The 26078-nt window shown below is 37.5% G+C and overlaps 1 protein-coding gene across 1 annotated transcript in view; it reads left to right on the forward strand.

Moving 5' to 3' along the window:
* Nucleotides 1-26078, forward strand: part of LRP1B (LDL receptor related protein 1B) — a 1560879-nt gene that overhangs the window by 584910 nt on the left and 949891 nt on the right. Inside the window, exon 7 of the mRNA XM_064382912.1 lies at nucleotides 4152-4409. Coding sequence (XP_064238982.1) covers nucleotides 4152-4409 — 258 coding nt within the window. The remainder of the gene's footprint in view (nucleotides 1-4151; nucleotides 4410-26078) is intronic.

A 26078-nucleotide genomic window follows, 5' to 3' on the forward strand; every position in this document is an offset into this window, starting at 1 on the left:
AAATACACTTCTCCATCACAGGAGCGAGAAAATGTTTTAAGTTTGTCAATATATAAGAAGTGGTGAGAAGTATAAGGACAATTTTTCTCCTCTATCATGAATCAGTTTACAGCCTGCTCTAGGTGTTTATCCAACCAAAGTATTGTTTCTCTAAGTTAAAATGCCAACTGAGTGCTTGCTTGTGTTCCAGTATCTTCTATATAGAAGGTTAATGTTTATTACCTCTCACTAAGTGTTGATGCAGGTATCCCTTTAACTGAAGTCATCTAATTGGCTAAGGATGACAACCAATAAGAGCATCACATTTATTCTGGTCTTTTATCTTTATTACCTAAGCTAATGGTGCTCTTCAATTGTCAGGTGAAAACATGAGGTAACAATGCACAACAGAAATTAGATGCAGTGCAGGTAGAGATAGATTACATTCCTTGCCAGGGCTATGCCAACTTTCATCTTGAAATACACTAAAAGAACTGGATCCTTAGACCTTGAGAATTTCTGTGGGTTCTCGAGTTTCAGTGGCTTCCTTCTTCCATGCTTGAACTTCTGTTTGTCTAGAGAGGTGAACCACAGTTAACAATTAGCAGAGACCCATGAAGATGAATTCAATAAAGCATTCACAACTTATGTTACAGATATCCTTCCTCCAGGATGTCATTTGATCATTTAAAGTCACCATTATTAAATCAAACCCAGTTAGATTATGAAGCACCTGACTTTAAAATTAGTGGTTGATACGTTTTTCACTAAAACAATTAACTGATTCACTCAATAAGCAGCTATAAATACCAAATAAATTGACTAATTCTGTCAAATAAGCATTGCCTGTGTTAACCAATCACCCATTTTCCTCTCAGTTTCTCAGGGGAATCTCAGCACTCTTTTATATTCCAGCCTCTCTTCAAAGAATGTTTATGGCATACATAAGTTTACTGACTAGTAGCTAGCCAGAAAATGGCTGTCTAAATTTGGACTTCACATAAAACTTTGCAGCAAGGAAGTTTCGGTAGTGGGTCATTTTGAGCAAGTAGTTTCACTAAAGGTCATTTCAGTTGTCGAATGAAGACGGTAAGTGCTGGCGTTGTTGTCAGCCTACGTTTGTTAACCGGATAACACACTCATCTAAGATTTTACTATCACCTGACAAATCTATGATCCAACAGGTTTCAGGAGTCCCAAGGTCACAGTAAAATGACAAAAGTGGGAGGACAGAGGAGAGACTAAGTTTGGATCCCCAAATTAAGGAAAGGCAAAGGCAAGTGAAACACAGATCAAGGTAGATTTAAGAGATTAGGAGAGCAGCTGACCAGCTAACCAGGCTCAGATGTGGTCAATTGACCAGTTATGTTAAGCAGAAATGATTCACAATTCTGCTGCTTCTGAGAGAACTGTTGTGTGTGTGTGTGTGTGTGTGTGTGTGTGTGTATGTAAATGATCTTAGCATTTTTAAGAACATTTTTGTCTTGGTTTTTACTCAGGCAGTCCAGCATAAGTCTATTTTCTGGGAAGAAACTGTTGTGCTACTTAGTTTTATAATCTCATTGAGGCTTTTTGGTTTATTTTTGTTTGTTTTATTCTTTGTTCTTATTACATGTGAAAAAATGTTTAGTGTCTTGTTAAAGGCAGAGAGAAATCCTGTGACTTGAGAGAATTTCTTGGGGAGGGGAGGTTTATAACAGATGTACGTGACAACAGTAATGCAACTTAAGCACACCCTATATGGCAGGTGAACACTATTACAATAACAAGTTAAGAAAGGAAGGTTGCCACGTGCAGGTTGTTGAGGGGAAGGGAAGGTCCTATATAAACTGCATGCTTTTCACAAGTGGTAGTCGTTTGCTGGTCTGCTGCCACTGGATCGTCTCTGTGTGTAAGTTTCCCTAAATAAAACCATATATATATATATATTTTGCTACCTTTGGGTCTCTTCTCTGGTCTCTTGAACCTGGAGCCACCCCTGTTGACGTTAATAGGGGTCTGGCACGATGGGAATAAAAGTTACACTGCATGCATTATAGGATTGATATTTTAAGCCTGTGAGGGGAGGTCCCAAATCATATTCATAGGATGCTCTTCTATTTGAGAGAAACACAAGTGCCTGGTATCCCTGACCATGCTGGAAACAAACAAACAAGGCCACTAAATAACACTGCTTAAAAACTTTAGACTTAGTTACTGCTATTAGTTATAGTATATGCTCTTGCTTTTGTCCTACCTTTACATTGCTCAGCTTCCGCTTCTTATAGAATGGTCAAGTGAGATTTATGAAGTTTTCTGACTAGCTACTCATAATCTGAATTCCCTTCATAGGTTAAAAAAAAAACAAATTATTTTTGTTGCATTTCATGGAATGTGTCTAAAGAAGTCTTCTGTGTGAGGATTCCATGTGTCCCTTTTACTTATTCAGAAAATTGGTATTGAATGATCACTAAGTTCTAGGCTTTTTCTCAGATGCTAGGGATAAAACAAATAATCAGGAAAAATAAAATATACTACGTTTGGTAAATAAGAAAGAAATAGAACGATGAAGGTGTATAGAAAGTGTAGGGGCTTAAAATTTTTAGAAGATAAAATGTTAAGAGACTTCTTGCCAGTAAGATGACATTTGCAAAATAATCTAAAACAGGTGAGCAAGTAAGCCATTCTGGTAATTGAGAAATAATGATTCCAGGAAGAGGGAAGCCCCTCTGAGGTGGCAGCTTGCCTGGCTTGTTAAAGGAACAGTAAGAAGTGCAGTGTGTCTGGAGCGAGATGAACAAGAATAAGAGTAGTAAGGAGATGAAGGAAATGAGGTTAAAGAGGTAATGAATACACAGATCAAGTAGAGTTTTATAGATCATTATAAGGGCTTTGAATTTTGCTCTGGTTGGAATAGGAGCCCTTTGAGGGATTGAGTGAAGAACTGACTTGATCTGCCTTAGCATTTTAATGGTATAACTCTGGCTGTTGTGTTGGAATACAGTAAATATGAGGAGGTCATAGATGGAAAAAGGGAAACCAAGCAGAAAAATTTGAAATAATCTAGGTAAGAGATGATGGCAGGACAGTGGCAGTAGTTACTGAGAAGTGGTAAGAAGTCTGAAGGGGTTTATTGATGCATCAGATGCAGAGGAATTAAATATTTCCATATATTTCCTATTTCTTAATTAGCAGGAAAGCTACTATTAATATGATTGTATAGCTAAACTCTACCAACACTAATTTTCTATCAGATTTTACTGTTACCTCTAAATATGCTATTGAAAGTCTGGGAAATTTGTCTATGTTCATCAAAAACTCAGAGTCCTAACACCAGCAAAGCTGCATTGTTCAAAAATAGTAGTATTGAAGAAGTTCATTTTACACCTAGAACCTTCTTTTCCTGAGTATAGAAAATGGATGTGGAAGGAACTGGCTCAGTAATCACAATCTAGTCATTAAAAGAACGTGTGGATTGTTTGGCTCTTGGGGTTGGTCAAGGAGCCATTAAGGCCAAAGTCACAGGTGTACTCTTTGTATAAGCTTATGAGCTTTGCATGTTCTGCTTCAGAGAATCTATTTCTGATCTCAGACATTCAACAACAAAAATAACAAATTATCAGCTGGGCACGGTGGCGCGTGTCTGTAATCCCAGCTACTCAGGAGGCTGAGGCAGGAGAATTGCCTGAACCCAGGAGGCGGAGATTGCGGTGAGCCGAGATCGCGCCATTGCGCTCCAGCCTGGGTATCAAGAGCGAAACTCCGTCTCAAAAAAAAAAAAAAAAAAAAAAAAAAAAAAAAAAAAAAAAAAAATAACAAATTATCTTGCTCATAAGGGTTACCAGCAAAACTGTATGGAGAGGTCAGTTTAAATCCATCATCATTTCAAGAAAAACAATTCACAGCTCTTTCTTTACTTGCTAGCAATAAAAGTAAATGGCATGTCCTCACATTTAGACAACACATTATGACTAAGAAAATAAGGAATTCAAATGCTCTGCAGAATGTTTTCTTTCAGAGAAGGGCACTAAAATAGTGAAGTATACAGATAACTTATTAAAAAGTGTTTTTACAAGAAAATTTCCATTTTAAGAATTAAAAGTGTAGAAAATAGGTTTCGATGGCTAATGCAAAACTGTAAAATAATCATGACTCTTACTGAATTTGCTTATCTTTTTCTTTTTTTATTCCAGAACCTACAGATAGGCCACCTATACTATTAATCACAAATTTTGAAACAATTGAGGTTTTCTATCTTAATGGAAGTAAAATAGCAACCTTAAGCTCAGTCAATGGAAATGAAATTCATACTCTGGATTTTATTTATAATGAAGATATGATTTGTTGGATTGAATCAAGAGAGTCTTCAAATCAACTCAAATGTATCCAGATAACAAAAGCAGGAGGATTAACAGATGAATGGACAATCAATATTCTTCAATCCTTCCACAGTAAGTGTTTCAATTCAATATTATATGCCACCCTTTACTGATTTCATTTACAGACCAGTAGGCTGGATTCTCAAATTTCTTGCATAGCTCATGGCTGTTGGAAAACTGTATGTGCAAATACAAAGAACTCGAATTACTATATTCACTACGTTTCTCATATACAAACACACATAAGTTTCTCTATTTAGGAAAGTAGTAGTAAATTGCAGAGTTAACTGTAATTCTTTCTTTAAGCCTTTTTACGGTGTCACCTAACTGGGAATTGTGATTTTTTTTTTTTTTTCCCACCGAGTGGTATTCACAATGTGATAGTGAAGGTGGGATTTTAAAAAAAGGGACTGAGTTGATAATTATAAGTGCATTGGCTGTAATTAAAAATAAATTATTAGATTTATGTTAATTGGGATTAACTACCTGTGTTAACTTTCTTTAAAGCAAATCAATTTTTATACATCCTCTTCCAACAAAGTAACTTGTGGTTTGTGATTTTCATGTCAGAAACTTGACAGACAGTAACTGCCCTTCTCTTCCCTGCATTATTACCATAAACTGCAATCTCATTGTGTGTGTGTGTGTGTGTGTGTGTGTGTGTCTCTCTCTCTCTCTCATACACACACACACACACAAACACACAGAGAGATGCCCACATATTCTCTCTCTCCTCTCTTTATGTATGCTTGGGGAAACCATAAGGATGAGAATTTTAATACATATCCATTTAGTTTATTATTTACAGAAAGCACTTCTTAGAAATTTGGCTCAGATAAAAGTCTGTAGAAAAATGAAAAGAAGCCGGGCACGGTGGCACATGCCTGTAATCCCAGCACTTTGGGAGGCTGAGGTGGGTGGATCACCTGAGATCAGGGGTTTGAGACCAGCCTGTCTAACATGGTGAAACCCCATCTCTACTAAAAATACAAAATTAGCTGGGCATATTGATGCATGCCTGTAATTCCAGCTATTTGAGAGGGTGAGGCAGGAGAATCACATGAATCCAGAAGGTGGAGGTTGCAGTGAGCTGAGATCATGACATTGCACTCTAACCTGGGCCACAAGAGCAAAACCTCATCTAAAAAACAACAGCAAAAAAAGAAATGAAGAAAAATGTGTACAATCAAGTTAAGCAGGAAAAAAAAATACTGTGATAGAATAAATGTAATTTTCAAATGTAGAATATTTGATCTTGTTTTAATAATTAAAGCTTTTCATATCTAATTAAATGGACTGGTTATTAATCCTTATATGAAGAAATAGTATTATATATTATCTGATCATTGTATTAGATTAATTGAATCAATGGCAAATTGTGAAAAATGGGACATACAGGTATAATTGTATATATTTAGATGAACAAAGTGTTTAACAAATATTTTCTGACACTTTGAAGATCTTCTTAATATATATGAAACAATTGATAATGTTATTTATTGTGAACTGGACCAAAAATTGTAATGAAAGCAGTGGATTTTTAAAGAATTCTATAGAGAAATGATCATTCATATTAAATAATAAATAACAAATTAAAGAGTGACACAAGGCAGATAACCCTTATTATGTAATTTATTACTTATGTGATTTATTATATAAGTAATAAATAAAGATTATCTGCTTTGCGATGTAAGTATTTCAGACATTGGTTTAGGCAGCAGCTGGAAACTGAACACAAGGCCCCAGTCCTTGCTACATCAGCCATTGCCTCAACTAATCCAAATGTATTTGTCCCCAGTAAATGGAATACTAAATAGTCAAATAGCTAAAATATACACTAAGTTGCCTAGTAGAATTATTTTCTGAGCTTACTTAAGAACTTTTTCTCTATACTTAATATGCCCTAATAATGGTAGTCATCTCTTCTCTAATATTTGTTTTAAAAACAACTATTTTTTTTCAATCTAAGGAAGGTCAAGTATTTGCATATTGAATATTTGTAGAAAATAAGTATAATTTAGATTACATTTGATTTATCAAGGAATTTGGCAAACCAGAAAAAATATATATTTTTTTGTTGTCATTGTTGTTAGGGAATTCACTGAAATGCCAAATAGAATATTCATTTTGAATAATAAAAATAAGTTCACTGGAAATATTTTAATTAGAGAAAATAATTTGTGTAAAGTTAGGTTTAAGCATCCAATTATATAGTCATGCTACAAAAAAGTAATTAAATATGTAGAAGTAATTCAATGATGGGAGTGGTACAGGTGTGTCAGCAGGGCTGGGCTCCTCTGTCATTGCTTGTAAGCCAAGTAATTTATCAACATGTCACGGAAGAGCTGCCATTGAATACAATGGTCTCTGTGTTCATCATGACAATTTGTGAGGTGATAATGAAGTTTGGATATTCTTTGCATGAATAATTACATAAAATCTTTGTCATATCATATAAGCAAAAATAATGAACTGATGGAAATCAGCCTGATTACCTGTCACTAACCGCTATTCCAGAGATTCTCTTTAGTTCCTCCCACTCCCATTATATTTAGGTGTTTTTCTCTTAATTTACCTGAAGAGAACATGCTTTTTTGAGAAAAGATTAACATTTTATTTTTCTTTCCTTTTTTTTTTATTGCATTTTAGGTTTTGGGGTACATGTGAAAAACATGCAAGATTGTTGCATAGGTGCATACGTGGCAGTGTGATTTTCTGCCTTCCTCCCCTTCGCCTATATCTGGCATTTCTCCCCATGCTATCTCTCCCCAACTCCCCACCCCCCGCTGTCCCCCCCACTCCCCCCCCAACAGACCCCAGTGTATAGTGCTCCCCCCCCGTGTCCATGTGTTCCCATTGTTCAATACCCGTCTGAGTGAGAACATGCGATGTTTGATTTTGTGTTCTTGTGTCAGTTTGCTGAGAATGATGGTTTCCAACATTTTATTTTTCAAAGGATTACTGTGAGAAGAAAATCATTGCTGGTCAAACTGACTTGCATTTAACACTTGCATAATAATATAGTAGTAATTATTTTATTGCAATATTTTTAAAAATTACACATCTCATCTCATTGGATACTCACTGCATCTCTGTGGAGTAAGCAGGAGAGATATGCCCTTCCTGTTTTATAATAGATGGCATTTTTACTCAAAGTTTAGATATATTAGGCAAAGCTGGATGGCTAACAAGAATGCAGAAGTGGGACATCTAAGCCCTGTTTTTTTCTTTTACACTAAAAAAGCAAATCTACCTTAAACTATATATTTTAACTTTATTGAATATGCTGAAAGACTGCAACAGGGAGATATTATTCTTTTGTTTTTATAGGAAAATCGAGACTCTGAGCAGTTAGATAATTGTACACAGTATAATTAGGTAGGTTTGAGTTTGGGTCAGACTTTATAGCTCTTTCTAAATACCACACTGCCTTTAGGTCTCAACTTTTTCATTTTAGCAAAGCAAAAACAATGAGGTCTACAAATATTAGTAATGTTGGCTTACAAAGACAAGTCCTCTAAATGGGAGAGAGTTATAAGAATCTTAGAAGGAAGGTGGAAAAAGTGGGTTGTAGAAGGTTATAGCATTTAAGAGGCCCACCCAATGATTCTGATGTGACCTCCTTAAAAGTCCTACATTTAACATTTTACATCATTCCTAAGCAATTTTGGGAAAGAATCAAGATGAATGATGATAATATGCTCAATAAATTGTATTAGTGAACCTTGAGGGAAATGATAGAAATTAAATTTCTTATTGAATTCTTTTTTTATAAAGATAACTGATATTTATTATTTAGCATTTGAGCCTGAAAGTTGCAGACTTTGGAGGTGATTTTGAAATTAAGTGTTTTCTAAGAAAAATTCTTTTTTTTTTTTTTTTTTTTTTTTTTTTTTTAAGTATTCACACAAAGCACATTTGTAGCAGCTGATTGTTTTCCAAAATTTTTCTTGGACAGTACTGTGGTAGGGTCACAGATACCCAAAATAACAAAAATTACGGGATTTACAAAAGTAGTGAATTCCATCTGTTTCATCAGGACAAAGTGCATAGAGACTACTGAAATAAGAATATTTTCTGAGTTAACCTCTTAGTAAGAAACATGATTCAGAACCATGTTGTCATCTCCCAGCTGGACAGTAAATACTTTCGTTCTGTTCTTATGGGTGAATTCTTCAATACTCTGAAAAATTCAATGATCACTTTTAAGATTCTAACATGGATTTAACCAGTTTTTCTTGAGCCACTAATGGGCTCAACTCCAAACCAGTAGAGTATACCAAGCTGAAAATAAAATAACTGCTTATTCTTCACGGACTTAGCTTCTGAATTAACCCCATTCACAGACTTTTATCTTTTTTGTTAGCTTGTTTTGATGTCAACCTTAAATCACCTTCTACCTCTAACCAGATCTACTAAATTAAGTCTTTATTGGATAATTTTTTAATTCTGGCAATTTAAAAAAAAAATCTTTTGTTTTTAATTTTATTTCAAGTTTAGGGATACATGTGCAGGATGTGTGGGTTTGTTACATAGGAAAACGTGTACCATGGTGGTTGGCTGCACCAATCAACCCATCATCTAACTATTAAGCTCAACATTCATTAACTGTTTCTCCTGATGTTCTCCCTCCCCAACCCCACCCCCATGACAGGCCCCCAGTGTGTGTTGTTCCCCTCCCTATGTCCATGTATTCTCATCATTCAGCTCCCACTTGAAAGTGAGAACATGTGGTGTTTGGTTTTCTGTTCCCATGTTAGTTTGCTAAGGATAATGGCTTCCAGCTCCATCCATGTCCCTGTGAAGGACATTATCTCGGTCCTTTTTATGGCTGCATAGTGTTCTATGGTATATATGTACTGTTTTCTTTATCCAATCTATCATTGATGGGTGTTTGGGTTGATTCTATGTCTTTGCTATTCTGAATAGTGCTGCAATGAACATATGCATGCATGTGTCTTTACAGTAGAATGATTTGGGTATATACCCTGTAATGGGATTGCCAGGTCAAATGGTATTTCTGGTTCTAGGTCTTCAAAGAGTAACTACTCTGTCTTTCATAACAGTTGAACTAATTTACATTCCCACTCACATGTAGAAGCGTTCTTATCTCTTGGCAGCCTAGCCAGGATCTGTCATTTTTTGACTTTTGATAACCACTATTCTGACTGGCATGATATGGTATCTCATCATGGTTTTTATTTGCATTTCTCTAATTAGTGACCTTGAGCTTTTTTCCATATGCTTGTTTGCCATATAAATGCTATCTTTTGAGGTATCTGTTCATGTCCTTTGCCCACTTTTTAATGGGTGTGTGTGTGTGTGTGTGTGTGTATATCAGTTTGTTTAAGTTCCTTGTAAATTCTGGATATTGGACCTTTGTCAGATAGATAGATTGCAGAAATTTTCTTCCATTCTGTAGGAGTTCTATTTACTCTAATGATAGTTTCTTTTGCTGTGCAGAAGCTCTTTGGTTTAACTAGATCCTATGCCAATTTTTGTTTTTGTTGCAATTGTTTTCTGCGATTTAGTCATGAAATCTTTGCTGGTGCCTATGTCCTGAGTGGTATTGTCTCGATTTTCTTCTAGGGTTTTCATAGTTTTGAGTTTTACATTTAAATCTTTAATCTATCTTGAGTTAATTTTTCTATACGATTTAAGGAAGGAATCCAGTTTCAGTTTTCTGCATATGCCCAGCACCATTTATTAAATAGAGAATCCTTTCCCCATTGCTTGTTTCTATCAGGTTTGTCAAAGATCAGATGGTTGGTTGTAGATGTGCAGTCTTATTTCTGAGTTTGCTATTATGTTTCATCGGTCTGCATCTGTTTTTGTACCGGTACCATGTACCAATTTGGTTACTGTACTCTTGTAGACAGTTTGAAGTCTGGTAGTATGATGCCTTCAACTTCCTTTTTTTTTTTTTTTTTTTTTTCCCTTAGGATTGGTTTAGTTATACAAGGCTCTTTTTTTTTTTTAATTCCATATGAATTTTTAAATAGTTTTTTTTTACTCTAATTCTGTGAAGAATGTCAATGGTAGTTTAATGGGAATAGCATGGAATCTATGAACTGCTTTGGGCAGTATGGCCACTTTCATGATATTGATTATTCCTATCCATGAGCAAAGAATGTTTTTCTATGTGTTTATGTCCTTTCTTTGTTTCTTTGATCAGTGGTTTGAGTCTCCTTGAAGAGGTCCTTCACTTCCCTTGTTAGCTGTATTCCTAGGTGTTTTTTTCTTTTTGTTGCAATTGTGAATGGGAGTTGATTCATGATTTGTCTGTCTGCTTGCATATTGTTGGTGTATAGGAATGCTAGTGATTTTTGCACATTGATTTTGTATCCTGAAACTTTGCTGGAGTTGCTTATTAGCATTAGAAACTTTTGGACTGAGACGATGGGGTTTTCTAGAAATAGGATCATGGCATCTGCAAACAAAGACAATTGGACTTCCTCTCCTCCTGTTTGAATCCTCTTTACTTCTTTCTTTTGCCTCATTGTGCTGGCCAGAACTTCCAATACTATGTTGAATAGAAGCGGAGAGAGAGGACATCCTTGTCTTGTGCCAGTTTTCAAGAGGAATGCTTCCATCTTTTGCACATTCAGTATGACACTGGCTGTGGGTTTGTCATATATGGCTCTTATTATTTTGAGGTATATTCCTTCAATATCTAGTTTATTGAGAGTTTTTAATGTGAAGGAATGTTGAATTTTATCAAAGGCCTCTTCTGCATCTATTGAAACAATCATATGTTTTTTGCCTTTAGTTCTATTTATGTGATGAACTATGTTCATTGATTTGCATATGTTGAACCAGCCTTACATTCCAGGGATGAAGTCAACTTGACCTTGGTAGATAAGTTTTGGATGTGTTGATGGATTTGGTTTGCCAGTATTTTTACTGAGGATTTTTGCATTGATGTTCATTGGGGATACTGGCCTAAAGTTTTCTTTTTCTGTTATAGCTTTGTCAGATTTTGGTATCTAAATAATGCTGGCCTCATAAATGAGTTAGGGAGATGTCTCTCCTTTTCAGTTGCTTGGAATAGTTTCAGAAAAAATGACAACAGCTCCTTTTTGCACCTCTGGTAGAATTCAGCTGTAAATCCATCTGGTCTTGAGGGTGTGGTTTTTTTTTTGGTTGGTAGGCTATTACTGTCTCAATTTCAGAACTCATAATTCAGGGATTCAACTATTCAACTTCTTTCTGTTTCTGTCTTGGGAGGGTGTATGTGTCCAGGAATTTATCCATGTCTTCTAGATTTTCTAGTTTATTTGTACAGAGGAGTTTATAGTATTCTCTGATGTTTGTTTATATTTCTGTAAGATCAGCGGTCATATCCCCTTTATCATTTTGTTTTGTGTTTATATGAATATTCTCTATTCTTCTTTATTAGTCTAGTTAGCTGTCTATATATTTTATTGAGTTTTTCCCCAAAGGGTTTTTCATGTCCATTTCCTTCAGTTTGCCTCTGATCTTGGTTATTTCTTGTCTTTTGCTAGCTTTGGGGTTGGTTTGCTCTTGGTTCTCTAGCTCTTTTAGTTGTGATGTTAGGATGTCAATTTGAGATCTTTCTAGCTTTTTGATGTGGGCACTTTGTGCTATAAATTTTCCTCTTAAGCAGTATCCCAGATATTCTGGTATGTTGTCTCTTTGTGCTCACTGGTTTCAAATAACTTCTTGATTTTTGCCTTCATTTCATTATTTACCCAGGAGTCATTCAGAGCAGGTTGTTCAATTTCTGTGTAGCCGTGTGGTTTTCAATGAGTTCTTTAATCTTGCATTTTAATTTGATTGTGCTATGAGAGACAGTTTGTAATTATTTCCATTATTTTACATTTGCTGAGGAGTGTTTTACTTCCAATTATATGATCAATTTTAGAGTAAGTTCCATGTGGCTCTGAGAAGAATGTATATTCTGTTGTTTTGAGTTGGAGAGTTCTGTAGACATCTATCAAGTCCACTTGATCCAGAGCTGAGTTCAAGTCTTGAATATCTTTGTTAATTTTTTTATCTCTATGATCTAATATTGACAGTAGAGTGTTAAAATATCCCACTATCATTGTATGGCTGTCTAAGTCTCTTTGTAGATATCTAAGAACTTGTTTTATGAAACTGGGTGCTCCTGTATTGGATGCATATATATTTTGGATGTTATATTTTCTTGTTGAATTGAACACTTTACCATTATCTAATGCTTTTCTTTGTTTTTGTTTTATTTTGTTTTGTTTTTGATATTTGTTGGCTTAAAGTCTGTTTTGTCAGTAACTAGGATTACAACCCTTGCTTTTTTCTGCTTTCCATTTGCTTGGTAAATTGTGATGTTCTCATGTTGTGTTTTTCAGCTCCTTCAGGTCATTTATGTTCCTTTGTAAACTGGTTATTCTGGTTAACAGCTCCTGTAATGTTTTATCATGGTTCTTAGCTTCTTTGCATTGGTTTGAAATATACTCCTTTAGCTCACTGGAATTGGTTATTACATACCTTCTGAAGCCTAATTCTGTCAGGCCATTCATGTTGGCCTCAGCTTAGTTCAGTATCCTTGCTGGAGAGGTGTTGTGATCATTTGGAGGAGAAGAGGCACTCTTTCTTTTTGAGTTTTCAGTATTTTTGCATTGATACTTTCTCATCTTGGTGGATTTTTCTACCTTCGATCTTTTGAGGCTGCTGATGGGGTTTTTGTGAGGTCTTTTTTGTTGATGTTATTGTTGCTTTCTGTTTGTTTTACTTTTAGCAATCAGGCCCCTATTCTGTAGGGTTGCTGGGATTTACTGGGGGACCACTGTAGACCCAATTCACCTGGGTCCCTCCTGCACCTGGAGATATCACCTATGGAGGCTGCAGAACAGCAAAGATGGCTCCCTGTTCCTTCTTCTGGAGCTCCATCCCAGAGGGGCACTGAGCTGATGCTAGCCAGAATGCTCTTGGTATGAGGTGTATTGAGACCCTTGTTGGGAGGTCTCACCCAGTCAGGCTGCATGTGATCAGAAGCCTGTGTAATAAAGCAGTCTGGCTGTCCCTTGATTGAGGGGGTTTGGCTACACTGGGGAGAATCTCCCTCATCTGGACTGCCAGCAAGCAGGAAAGACTAGGTCCACAAACTCAAGACCACAGCCATCCCTCCCCACAGGGTCTCCTTCCCAGGAATATCAGAGTTCTATCCATAAACCCTTGGCTAGAGTTACAGCAATTCCTGCAGGGAGGCCCTGTCCAGTGAGAAAGGATGGATCTTGCCTTACCTAAAGAAGTAGTCTTGCCATGATCTGCCACAGCTCCTGTGCTTCACTATGGGGAATTCCCCTCAGTCTAAACTGCCCAATCTGTCCAACAGCAGCAGGGGAAAATGGCTGATGAGAGCCTCAGTGATGGTGGCTGCCTGTCCCCACTGGAACTCAGTTGCCCTAGGGAGTGTCTAGCCTGCTGCTGCTGTCCTCAACCCAATTGGATTGCACAGCTCTGAGTTTGGGACCCAAGGCCCTGGTGGGGTGGGCTCACAGGGGATCTGCTGATCGACAGGATGCACAGATCTGAGGAAAGAGTATGGTTTCCTGGGCAGAGAAGTACTATTACTTGCCACCTCCTTTGTCTGGGTGTGAGAGTTCCCCTTATCCTGTGTGGCACTTGGGTCTTTGCACCACCCTGCTTTTCCTCACTCTGCATGGGTCACACCAACTGCCTAGTCAGACCCAGTGAGAGAACCTGGAAACTTCAGTTGATGGAGCAGGATTCACTTACTGTTTTTGTTCTTCTTGGTGGGAGCTACTGGACCTGCTTCTAATCAGCCAGCTTGGCTCCTCTCTCCTCTCTTTTTTATTTTCGATTTGGGGGTATATGTGCAGGTTTATTATTTGGGTGTATTATGTGATGCTAAAGTTTGGACATAGTACCCAATAGGTAGTTTTTCAACCTTGCCCCCTTACCCTTTCCCTTCTTTTGGAGTTGCCAATATCTGCTATTGCCGTACTTATGTCTCTGTGTACCCATTGTTCAGTCCCCACTTAAAAGTGAGAATATGTGGCGTTTGGTTTTCTGTTTCTTAAGTAACTCATTTAGGATAATGGCCTCCAGTTGCATACATGTTGCTGCTAAGGACATGATTTGAAACTTGTATGGCTGCATAATATTCTATTGGGTATACATAGCATGTTTTTTTTTAATCCAATCCACAACTGATGGGCACCTAGGTTGATTCTATGTCTTTGTGGTTGTGAATAGTGCTGTGATATATGTACATATGCATGTGTCTTTTTGATGGAATGATTTGTTTTCCTTTGTGTATAAACCTAGTAATGGGATCACTGGGTAGAATAACAATTCTATCTTTAGTTCTTTAAGAAATATCAAAACTGTTTTTCACAGTGGCTGAACTAATTTACAGTCCCACCAACAGTGTGTGAGTGTTTCCTTTTCTTCTGAAATCTCACCAACATCTGTCTTTATGACTTTTTCAGAGTAACTATTCTGATTGGTATGAGATGGTATCTCATTGTAGTTTTGAATTGCACTGCTCTGGTAATTACTGATGTTGAGTTTTTTATTTTATGTTTTCAGACCACTTGTATATCTTCTTTTGAAATGTCTGTTCATGTCCTTTGTCTACTTTTTAATGGATTATTTTTAAGTTCTTTAAAGATTTTGGATATTAGTCTTTTCTCAGATGCATAGTTTGAACCTCCAACATTGGAGATTACAATTTAACATGAGATTCGGTAGGGACATATATTCAAACTATATCATTCCTCTCCTGGTCCCTCAACTCTCATGTTCTTCTCACATTGCAAAATAAAATTATGCCCTTCCAACGGTCCCCCAAAGTCTGACCTCATTTGAGTATCAAATCAATTAAAAGTCCCAAGTCTAAAGTCTCATCTGAGACAAGGCAAGTACCTTTCACCTATAAGCCCATAAAATCAAACAAGTTATTTATTCCCAAGATACAATGGAGGTATATGCTTTGTACCTGTAATGGAATCAGAATGAGTAAACATTCCCATTCCATAAAAGAGAAACTGACTGAAAGAAACAGGCTACGGGCACCATGCAAGCTTGAAATCCAACAAGGAAATTATTAAATATTAAAGCTCCAAAATAATCTCCTTTGACTCGATGTCTTATACCTAGGGCACACTGCTACAAAGGGTAGCCTCTCAAGGCCTTGCACAGCTCTACCTCTGCAGCTTTGCAGGGTAAATTCCTTGTGACTACTCTCACAGGTCGAGTGCCTATGGCTTTTCCCAGCATAGAGTGAAAGTTGCCAGTGGCTCTATCATTCTGGGGTCTAAAGGATAATGGCCTCCATCCCACATCTTCACTAGGCAATGCCCAAGTAGGAACTCTAAGTAGAGGCTCCAACCCCACATTTCCCTTCTGAACTTCCCTAGTTGAAGTTCTCTGTGTGGCCTGCATTTCTGCATCAGGCTTCTGCATGGGCAACCACGCTTTCCCATACATCCTCTGAAATCTAAGAAGACTGCCAAGCCTTCACCACTCTTATACTCTGTGCACGCGTGGGCATAACACTGCATGGAAGCTGCCAAAGTTTATGACTTTCATTCTCCAAAGTGGATGTTCGAGCTGTATCTGGGCCCTTTGAACCCAGGCTGGTGTTGTAGTGGCCAGGATGTAAGAAGCAGTGCCCTGATGCTGTGCAGGGCAGCAGAGTCCTGGTTGTGGCTCCTGAAACCATTCTTTCCTCCTATGCTTCTAGGCCTGTGATGAAAGAGGCCACCACGAGAGTCTGTGAAATGCCTTTGAGACTTTTTTTTGCCTTATCTTGGCTGTTAGTACTTGGCTTCTTTTTAGTTATGCAAATATCTCTACCAAGTAATTGCTCAGCAACCTGCTCAAATTTCTCTCTAGAAAAAGCTTTTTCTTTCTCTGTCATATGGCCAAACTGCAAACTTTCCAAACTTTTATACTCTGCTTCCTGTTTAAATATGAATTCCAACTTTAAGTCATTTCTGTTCTCCCACATCTGAGTGTTCATTGTCAGAAGCAGTCAGGAAACATCTTGAATGTTTTGCTGCTTACAAATTTCTCACACCAGATACCCTCGGTCATCACGCTCAAGCTCAATCTTCCACAGATCTATAGGGCTTGAATAGAATGCAGCCAGCTTCTTTGCTAAGGCATAACACATGTGACCTTTGGTCGAGTTCCTAGTAAGTTCATTTTAGTTTGAGACTTCCTCACTTTGAACTTCACTTTCCATATTATAGTCAGAATTTGCTCACAACCATATACCCAGTCCCTAAGAAATTTCAAGCCATTCCTCATACTCTTTTCTTCTTCTGAGCCCTCTATACTCTTACAACCTCTTCCTGTTACCCAGCTGCAAAGACACTTTTACATTTTCCTGTATCTTTATAGCAAGATCCCACTCCTCTGTACCAATTTTCTGTATTAGGCTGGGCTTGCATTGTTACCAAGAAATACCGAAGATTCAGTAATGTATAAAGAAAAGAGGTTTAATTTGCTCATGGTTCTGCAGGCTGTACAGAAAGCATGATGTTAGCATTTGCTTCTGTGGAAGCCTCAGGAAGCTTACAGTCATGGCCATAGGTCAAGGAAGAGCAGGTGTCTCATATGGTAAAGCTGGAGCAAGAGAATGGGGAGAGGTGCCACACACTTTTAAATAATCAGATCTCAAGATAACTGACTCGCTATTGTGAGGACAGCACCAAGCCATGAGGAATCTACCCCTATGACCCAAACATCTCCCACCAGGCCCCACCTCCAACACTGGGAATTACAATTTCACATGAGATTTGGTGGAGATATATATTTAAACTATATAAGCTCTGTATCAAATTTTAGCAAAGTACCTATCTGTGTTTAGAATAAATTTAGCATAAACGAAGAAGAGTGGCTGAGAGACCATGCCAGATCATGACCATATATATTCAGAAAACTTGTCTGCATCATAACTAAGATATGATCTGTATCTGGATAAAGCTCAAGTACTAATTTCAGTGTTTCTGAGACACTGGGTCTGCTTAGTGACTACTGGCTTTCATTCGGGCTTGGTCTCAGATTCCCCAGAATATGCACCTATAAATTTGTTTTGGGGCCTAACCCCAATGAACATACGAACAGCTTAACCCAAATCTTTTTGTGAGTCTTCCCTGCCTTCCTACCCATACCAATGCAGTTATAACTAAACAGGATTAGAGCCAAAGCATTTAAAATAGGGGTCACTTAATTTTAATACAGGGATCAATCAAAATGGTGCAGACTTTTAACTCTTTATTTCACTTAGTCTGAGTAGACATTTTCCAGTGAAGGAAGCTCTGCTATTTTATATATAGATCTTTAGTGTGTAAAATGCTGTGTGCATTAGGAGATACATTTTCATCACAATACTATATATTTAATTATTATTAAAATTGGTGCCTTTTAGAGTAACAGTTAAAGGACAGGCTTGGGTGTCTGTGGTATCTCTCAACCATTGAGAAACTCTGTCAGCTACTTCAAACCTAGAAATTTATGCTTTTCATTCTTCACTAGACATAAACTACATTAAATCATTTATTAGTTCTGGTTCCATCATTCTATTAGAAAAAGTTTAAGAGTTGATCACCTCCTAGCTGAGGAGAATTGAAGTCATGATCATGACCATCCTTAATCTTGTAAATTAATCAGATTTTGTAAAAAGGAATACAGTCAGTCTTCAGCATCCTTGTGTTCTACATCCTCAAATAAAACCACCATGGATTAAGCCAACCATGTATCAAAACTATGTAGGAAAAAAGCAGTAAAAAATAATGCAAGTAAAAGCCAATATAGTATAGTAACTATGTACATAGTATTTACATTGTATTTGGTATTATAAATAATCTAGAGATGACTTAAAATATACAGGGAGGATGTGCATAGGTTATATGTAAACACAGCAGGTCCACCAATAATGTGCTATATCATTCAACATTGCTTCATTATCATGTTGATGAGAAAAATAAATTGAATCCAGGCTGAGACCACTGTGTGTGGAGTTTATACATTCTCTCATGTCTGTGTGAGTTTTCTCCATAGACTCTGGTTTCTTCCCACATCCCAAAGTTGTGCTGTTAGTTAAGAGGTGTGTCTAAATGGTCCGAATGTGCCTGTGGGGGTGTATGTGTGAGTACACTTAGTGAGGAAATCGTGGCCTATCCAGGGCTGGTTCCTGACTGATGCCCTGAGCTGCTGGGATAGGTTCTGGCTGCCACCAGAACCTGAATAATTATCTTACTTTGATAAATAATTACCCTACTTGTTTTTATTAATCTTTATTAAATGTATGTATAGCTCATATTTATTTCAGTATTAGAAGTGTTTTGGCTGGGCATATTGGCTCATGCCTGTAAATCCAGCACTGTGGGAGGCAAGGCGAGAAAATCACATCAGCCCAGGGATTCAAAACCAGCCTGGGCACCATAGCAAGACCTCATCTCTACAAAAAATAATAATAATAATAATAAATAAATAAATTAGCTGAGCATGATGATGTCAACTGTAGTCTTATTTGCTCGGGAGGCTGAGGTGGGAGGACTGCTGGAGTAGAGGAAGTTGAGGCTGCAGTGAGCCGTGATTGCACCACTCCACTTCAGGTTGGAAGACAGAGTAAGATTATTTAAAAAGCAAAAAGAAAAAAATGTCTTTTGCGTCTGTATTTAGAAGTTTGGTAATGATTTTGTGACCAGAAATATGCTGTAGGAACTTAACTCTTGTTTATACCAATTAGCCTATGGTAAAAATGCTTTCATTATACATCAATATTTGGCTTAAAGTTGTAGTTTCCAAGGGCCAATCAATGACATTAAGCGATGACTTCATGTACTACACCATTTTATATAAGAGACTTGACCTTCCTCAGAGTTTGGTATTTTGGGTTTGAGGGTAGGTCTTGGAATCAATTCCTTGTGTATACCTAGATAACTATGTTTTCTTTTTGACCTGCATCACCTACGTCCTCCCCATCAAAAGTGGATTATTGCTGTTTTGTTTTGGTTTTGCTGTTTAGAAGCCAGACTTTTTGATCACTATATCTTGGGGAAAAGTAAATTTTACACAAGGATGTTGGCTGCAGTAACTGATTTTATATTATTCCCTAAGAAACTCTGTGAAGAATCTTAAGTACTTCTTTGATGAGGATACAACAACTCTTTATTCCCAGAGATACTTTACTTTTGTAATTAATTGCCATTTTATAAGCAAATACATGTTTTATTAAACTCTTTATACTTCTTAAAAGCTTCTCGTCTTCTATTTAGCACATTTATATAGAAACATAAAAATGGCTTTTTTTGAGTCATAGTCCTGTGCTTATGTGCATGTGGGTGTGAAGATAATTAATACAATGCATTCCTGGCAGAAACTGGATATTTTTAGTGAGAAGATCAGGCCATTCAAGAGAGTCAAGAAAGGACAGTTACAATTAGCAAAGATGTTGATCTGAGAACACATTTCCAGAAAATTTTCAGAATTCCCTTCCTAATAACATATGCTTAATGTTGCAGGTATTAGCATTAAATTATTTCTTAATTTTTACATTAACATTAGATGACTTCATTTTGAAATAACTCATTATGATTTATGATCTGTACATAGCCATAAAAAGCCTTCCTGAATGCTTAGATTTTTAAAAAAAGGAAAAATGTGCCAGGCGTTGTGGCTCACGACTGTAATCTTATAGCACTTTGGGAGGCTGAAGCGAGCAGATCACCTAAGGTCAGGTGTTCGAGAACAGCCTGGCCAACATGGTGAAACCCGATCTCTACTAAAGATACAAAAATTAGCCAAGCGTAGTGACGGGTGCCTGTAATCCCAGATACTCAGGAGGCTGAGGCAGGAGACTTGCTTGAACCCGGGAGGCAGAGGTTGCAGTGAGCTGAGATTGCACCAATGCACTCTAGCCTAGGTGATAGAGCGAGACTCCCTCTCAAAAAATAAGTAAGTAAATAAATATTTAAAAAGGACAAATGAAAAAACTAAAACCTCTTAGCATTCTGCTATCCTATAAATTTGTCTTTATTGTTGGTTCAGCTGTTAGGCTGCAAAGACTATTCCTATTTTTATTGTCATTTGTCAACAAGTTTGAAACTTGCCAAAACAGAAATTAGAGATACACTAGGCTTCTATTGCCTGTGTTCATTTATTCTTTGCATTTGCTAAAACAGATTTTACACTAGACACAAACATACTCCTTTCCAAATTGTGCTTGATGCCATATCAAACTTCTAAATCATTATTCTCAAAGTTAGTATTTTTTGTCTGGAGTTATGTTTGCTTGTTTCATTAATGGATTTTAATACTTTAAGTAGGAATTTCTTGATGATACCATCACTGTGCCATATATCTGGTACAACATGAAATTTATCAGGTTCATTTTATCTACCAATCATTCGAGGGCATGATGCCCAAATAAATCATGAAATATATTTGAAATCCATAAGTTTTAATCACTGAAACTGATGTTTCTGATGATATCTTTTGTCTTTATGAAAGAAAAAAGGAAGTAGAGATAGATAGGAAAGAGAATAGAGAAAAAGAGAGAAATTATTACTTTTGTGGCAAGTAGCCTAATAAGATAATTTCTGATGTAATGCTTATTTGACATATTTTTTTCTCTTTAAGTATTATTATTGTCATTTAAAATTTTTATTTTGGACTTTCCTAATGGATTTTTGTCAAGTAACGTGGGTATTTTTTTTTCCTTCTGTTTCCTGACCTCCACAAGTTTTTAATCTTGTAGAGATGTTTACAAGATTTTGGGATATTGGGGACTTATTAAAACTAAAGACAGCGAGCAATAGGAACCTAACTAAGCAAGGTCATAAAACTGGCATGCAGCATTTCAGTTTTTGATTAAAATTCTTATTTTCTTTTTTGTTCAGGCTGTAATATCTTGTGACTTAAACATTTATTTTAACATTGGGCTTTGTATTTCCCCTACCACAGTACTTGGGAGTGAATTGATATGGTTCTAATTTTGTCATTAACTAGCTATGTGACTTCCCACAACTCACTTTAAAACAAAACACTTGGGCCGGGCGCAGTGGCTCACGCCTGTAATCCCAGCACTTTGGGAGGGTGAGGCAGGTGGATCACGAGGTGAAGAGATCGAGACCATCTTGGTCAACTTGGTGAAACCCTGTCTCTACTAAAAATACAAAAAATTAGCTGGGCGTGGTGGCGCGTGCCTGTAATCCCAGCTACTCAGGAGGCTGAGGCAGGAGAATTGCCTGAACCCAGGAGGCGGTGGTTGCGGTGAGCCGAGATCACGCCATTGCACTCCAGCCTGGGTAACAAGAGCGAAACTCCGTCTCAAAAACAAAAAACAAAAAATAAAAAAACACTTATTCACATAATTGCTATAATCTCAGATCTAAACTTACTTTCCCCTTCAGTTCCCTTCCGCTTGCTTTCCTTATAATTTATGGTGTACCTCCGTCTGTCCGTGTCTGTGTCTGTGTGTTTGAGGGCAATATTCGTCTCTTCCCTTACTTTCTCCTTTTCCTTTTTCTTCCTCTTAACCACTCACAACAGATGCACCTTCATCATTTTATACCGCCGTTTCCTTATGTTCCATGGGACACCATTTCTGAAAGGCATTTTTGGAAGAATGATTTCATGGGCAAACGAGTTTGTGAAATTTTTTATGTTATAAAATCTTATTGCAAATTATAATGCTATTAGCATGTTGAAAATTGTGAGAATTGCCTCCATAAAATACCTATTTAACTTTGTTTACCTCTTGTATCAATCTGTTCTCACACTGTTAATAAAAGCATACCTGAGACTGGGTAATTTATAAAGGAAAGAGATTTAGTTGACTCACAGCTCAGCATGCTGGGGAGGCCTCTGGAAACCTGAAATCACAGCAGAAGGGGAAGGAAACACATCCTTCTTCACATGGCAGCAGCAAGGAGAAGTGCCCAGCAAAACAGGGAAAAGCCCTTTGTAAAACCATCAGATCTCAGGAGAACTCACTCACTCTCATGAGAACAGCAGGAGGCTAAATGCCCCCATGATTCAACTGCCTCCCTCCAGGTCCCTCCCATGACAGGTGGGGATAATGGGAACTGCAATTCAAGGTGAGATTTGGGTGGGGACAGAGCCAAACAATATCAGCTCTAGAATTTCTTATTTTATTTGAGTACTGAACACTTTATTGATATTGTAGTGCTCTCTGTGAACGTGTTTCTGTGTAGGTGCTTGTTTCAAAGGATGTGATATGAATGTGTGTATCTAATATATATTAGTATCCCAAATATTTGGTGTTTTATGTTATTATTTTGAGAATATTGTTTTAAAGGTCTCGGGGAGAAGGCCTTCAGATTGATTCTCCCATCCCTTTTTAATAACTTACTGCATCTGTGGCTAAACCTATAAGGGCTGCATGTGCAAGGAGATATAAAACCTTAATCTAGATTTTCTGAATGTGGTGGGGAGACTTCTCTAAGCCAGTAGCAAAGTGGTCCAATGGCCTGTTGCAGTCCATGCATGTCTTTTGATGCTAAAAGATGGCCATAGTCGTTGGCACTGCAAATGCCTCAACAGTCTCATCAAGGTGAATGGGTGGCCCCAGAGATGATTGAGCCATGTATGCTGCAACACAAGGTGCTGGAACCTGTTCTGCTACTGGGCCAGGAGCAGTTTGTGGGTATAGATATCATGTCCATATGAAGGATGGTGGTCATGAGGTGCAGTTTTATGCTGTCCATCAGTCCATCTCCAAATCGCTGGTGTCCCATTCCAGAAATAGGTGGATAAAGCTTTCAAGAAGATAAAAGACATTCTCAGTCAATATGACCAGATACTGCTGATAGCTGATCCCTGTCTCAGTGAATTCAAAAGGTTTATAGGGTCTAGCACTTGTGCTGCCGGAAAACCTATCAATAAGACTGTCACAAGGATCAGGTTTCACTTTTATAATAAATAATGGTTATGGGATTTTTAAGGTTTTTAAAAAGAGAACCTCAATTTAACAATAACTTTTTTTAGCTGTTTCTTCCCAGGGACCCTCTACTTTTAGACCGTATGCCCTGAGGTTACAGTGACAAAACCAGAGACTTTCTCAGAATTGAAGCTTAAAGACACTAAATATGCAATAAAGATTTGGACATATATGAAATTCATTCCAGGAAAGGGCCTAACCTGAAAGACAATTTGTGGTTAAGCATGGGGTATACTCAAGAACCAACTTAGAAATGTAGCTGGTGTCAAGTGACTTTCAATTTAATTGTATTTAACAAATTTTCCATTCATTATATAAGGTATGATGGCAGCACCTCTTGATGATGGAAGTGCAATGTCAAATAATAAACTGGTGATATAGATGATGAAGGATTTTAAAAATATTTCTAAAATGTCGGTTTAGTTTTAAAATATGTATGTTTTGTTGGGAATATACTGACAGGTATTCCATGTGTTAAGGGAGGATTTTGTAGTGCAGCCCTGCTAATTTCCTGAGGAGTTCATAGCACTCAGTCGTAGAGTGAAACCTCAGGCAATGCAATTCCCTTTGCTTTGATTCTGCTCTTCAAAACTCTTTCAGATTTTGTTTTTCAGATACCATAATACTAGGAAGGAACTTGTCAGGATAGTTTCTGTTGGTTAACAGTGTCACTGAAATATCCAATCAGTAGTGGTAAATCAACAAATTGACATTCTGTTTGATATATTAGTCACTTGAGAGTCTGATAAGCATGAAATAATACCTCAAAACCTGATAATCCTTTGGTGAACAACACAAAGAGAATTCTTCAAATTGCAAATCTAATCATTAGGTTTTGAATCTGTGATTACAAAACTTAGGTACAAAGCTTTTAGTCTTTGGTTAAAATATTTTGTAAGCCTCTATCATCTTAATGACAATACTTGATAAAGTTACAGAAAGTCTCCAGGCAACTTTTATTATTTTAATGAGAAGATTAGCCTATACATTTTTTATCTCCCTTTTTAAAAGTATTATTTAAGAAAAATATATCTATCTGTATATATCAAGTATAATTATTCAATTCACTTTTCCTCAAAAAAGCAAGCCGTTATATTTCCAGAACTGAATGGTAGAGAAAGCCCTATATACTACTGTCCAACTATAAATCTAATTTTCTAACCTTTAAATAAATGTTTTAAAACATGCTCCCCAAATGTGCTAGAGAATGTTAGTTGTTAGTGTTAGATGCTTCACACATACAAAATATTATTTCCATAACCAAAGAAACTTCTATTTTAAATTTTTATGTTGTTGGCAAATAACCATTTCCTTACTGAAATCAACAATAACAGTAACAAAGAAACCTTTGTAGAATTCTTTTGTGACTTGATAGAATATTTCAGCTTATATGAACCAGTGAGACTAATTCATTATCACATGAAATACCTCACTTAGCCTTAAAACTTAGTTTGGTATTTTACATTGTTTGAAAATATATGGATAATTTGTTTGGAGTTGTGAGAGGTAGATTGTAAGGTATATTGCTGAGTTAAAATGAGGAAACTGAAGCCAGTGTGAGAAAATGAGAATCCAATTTATTTAGCTCCCGGGTGAGGTTCTGTGGTCCGGGAAGGGGCCAGAGAAGTTGCACTGGGCTTCTCAGGGTGTGGGGTTTTATAGGGAGTGGAGGTAATTGATTGGTCTTTAGGAAAACAAAGAGCAGACAGTTTCATTGGTGAGGAGGGTTGATGATTGATTATTAGAGAAACAAAAAGCAGACAGTTTTATTGGTGATTTTCATTGGCGAGGGGGTTTGATTGATTACTAGGGAAACAAAGAGCAGAGAGTTTCATTGGTGAGGGGAAGTCAAGGTGCTGATGGGGCGAGCTGCCATTGGTTGCTAGGCAGGACTACTGGTGGGCTGACCAGCTGGGGAGGTCAATATTAAGCTGCCGTTGGACAAATCTTTGGAGGGCTTTTTAAATTTTGAAGGGGTTGAGTGAGGAATGCAGGAGTGGGTGTGTGGAGCCTGCATAGAGAGACCAGATAGGAGTGAGTGTGGGGAGCCAGCATAGAGAGGCCAGCATGGGGAGAGATAAGTGTGTCAGCATGGAGAGGCCAGCACGGGGAGAGATAAGTGTGTCCATTTAACTCCCTGTGAGGCAGTCAGCCTTACATCCCAACCTTTTTGATGATATAGGACGCCACTTTTTTCTGGCTACTTCTTGCTGAACGGGGGTGGAGTGGGGAGGTTAGTTGGCCGGTGCCTTGGTTGGGAGTTGGACATAGGGGTGAAGTAGCATCTGATTTACAGCCACTCTGGAGATTTTTTCATGCGAGTTTGTAAAAACCTGAGAAAGAACGGAGCTAACTTTAGTAGAAGGCATACTACGATGAGGGGAACGATAACGGGAGCTAGCCAGGTAAATATGGGAGAATGCCACCAGTTAAAGGAAGAGCCTGGTGTATTCTGTTTCCTTTAGAGGTCTTCTTGGAGGCGGTAGAGAGTATTGACATTTTTTTCTACTAGGCCTGTTTCGTTGATGTAATAACAACACTGTTCCTGGAGAAATAGACAGGTACCCCCTTTTTCTGCCATTAACAGGTCTAGGGCCCACTGGTTTTGGAGAGTTACCTGAGCCAGTGACATTATTTGCCACTGGAGGGATCCTAGAGAGGCAGCTGATGCCTTAATGGCCACACGGAGCTTGTCCTCCAGTTGAGCGGCTGAAGTGACGCTGTAGCCCATGGCTCCACTTCCTATTTCAGCTGCTGCTAGAGAGGATGCTAAAGAGAGGCCTATTACTATTGGGAAGAAG

This window comes from Aotus nancymaae, unplaced genomic scaffold (assembly GCF_030222135.1).
Source record: "Aotus nancymaae isolate 86718 unplaced genomic scaffold, 86718_ANA_hifiasm-v0.15.2.pri h1tg000029l, whole genome shotgun sequence".
NCBI lineage: Eukaryota > Metazoa > Chordata > Mammalia > Primates > Aotidae > Aotus > Aotus nancymaae.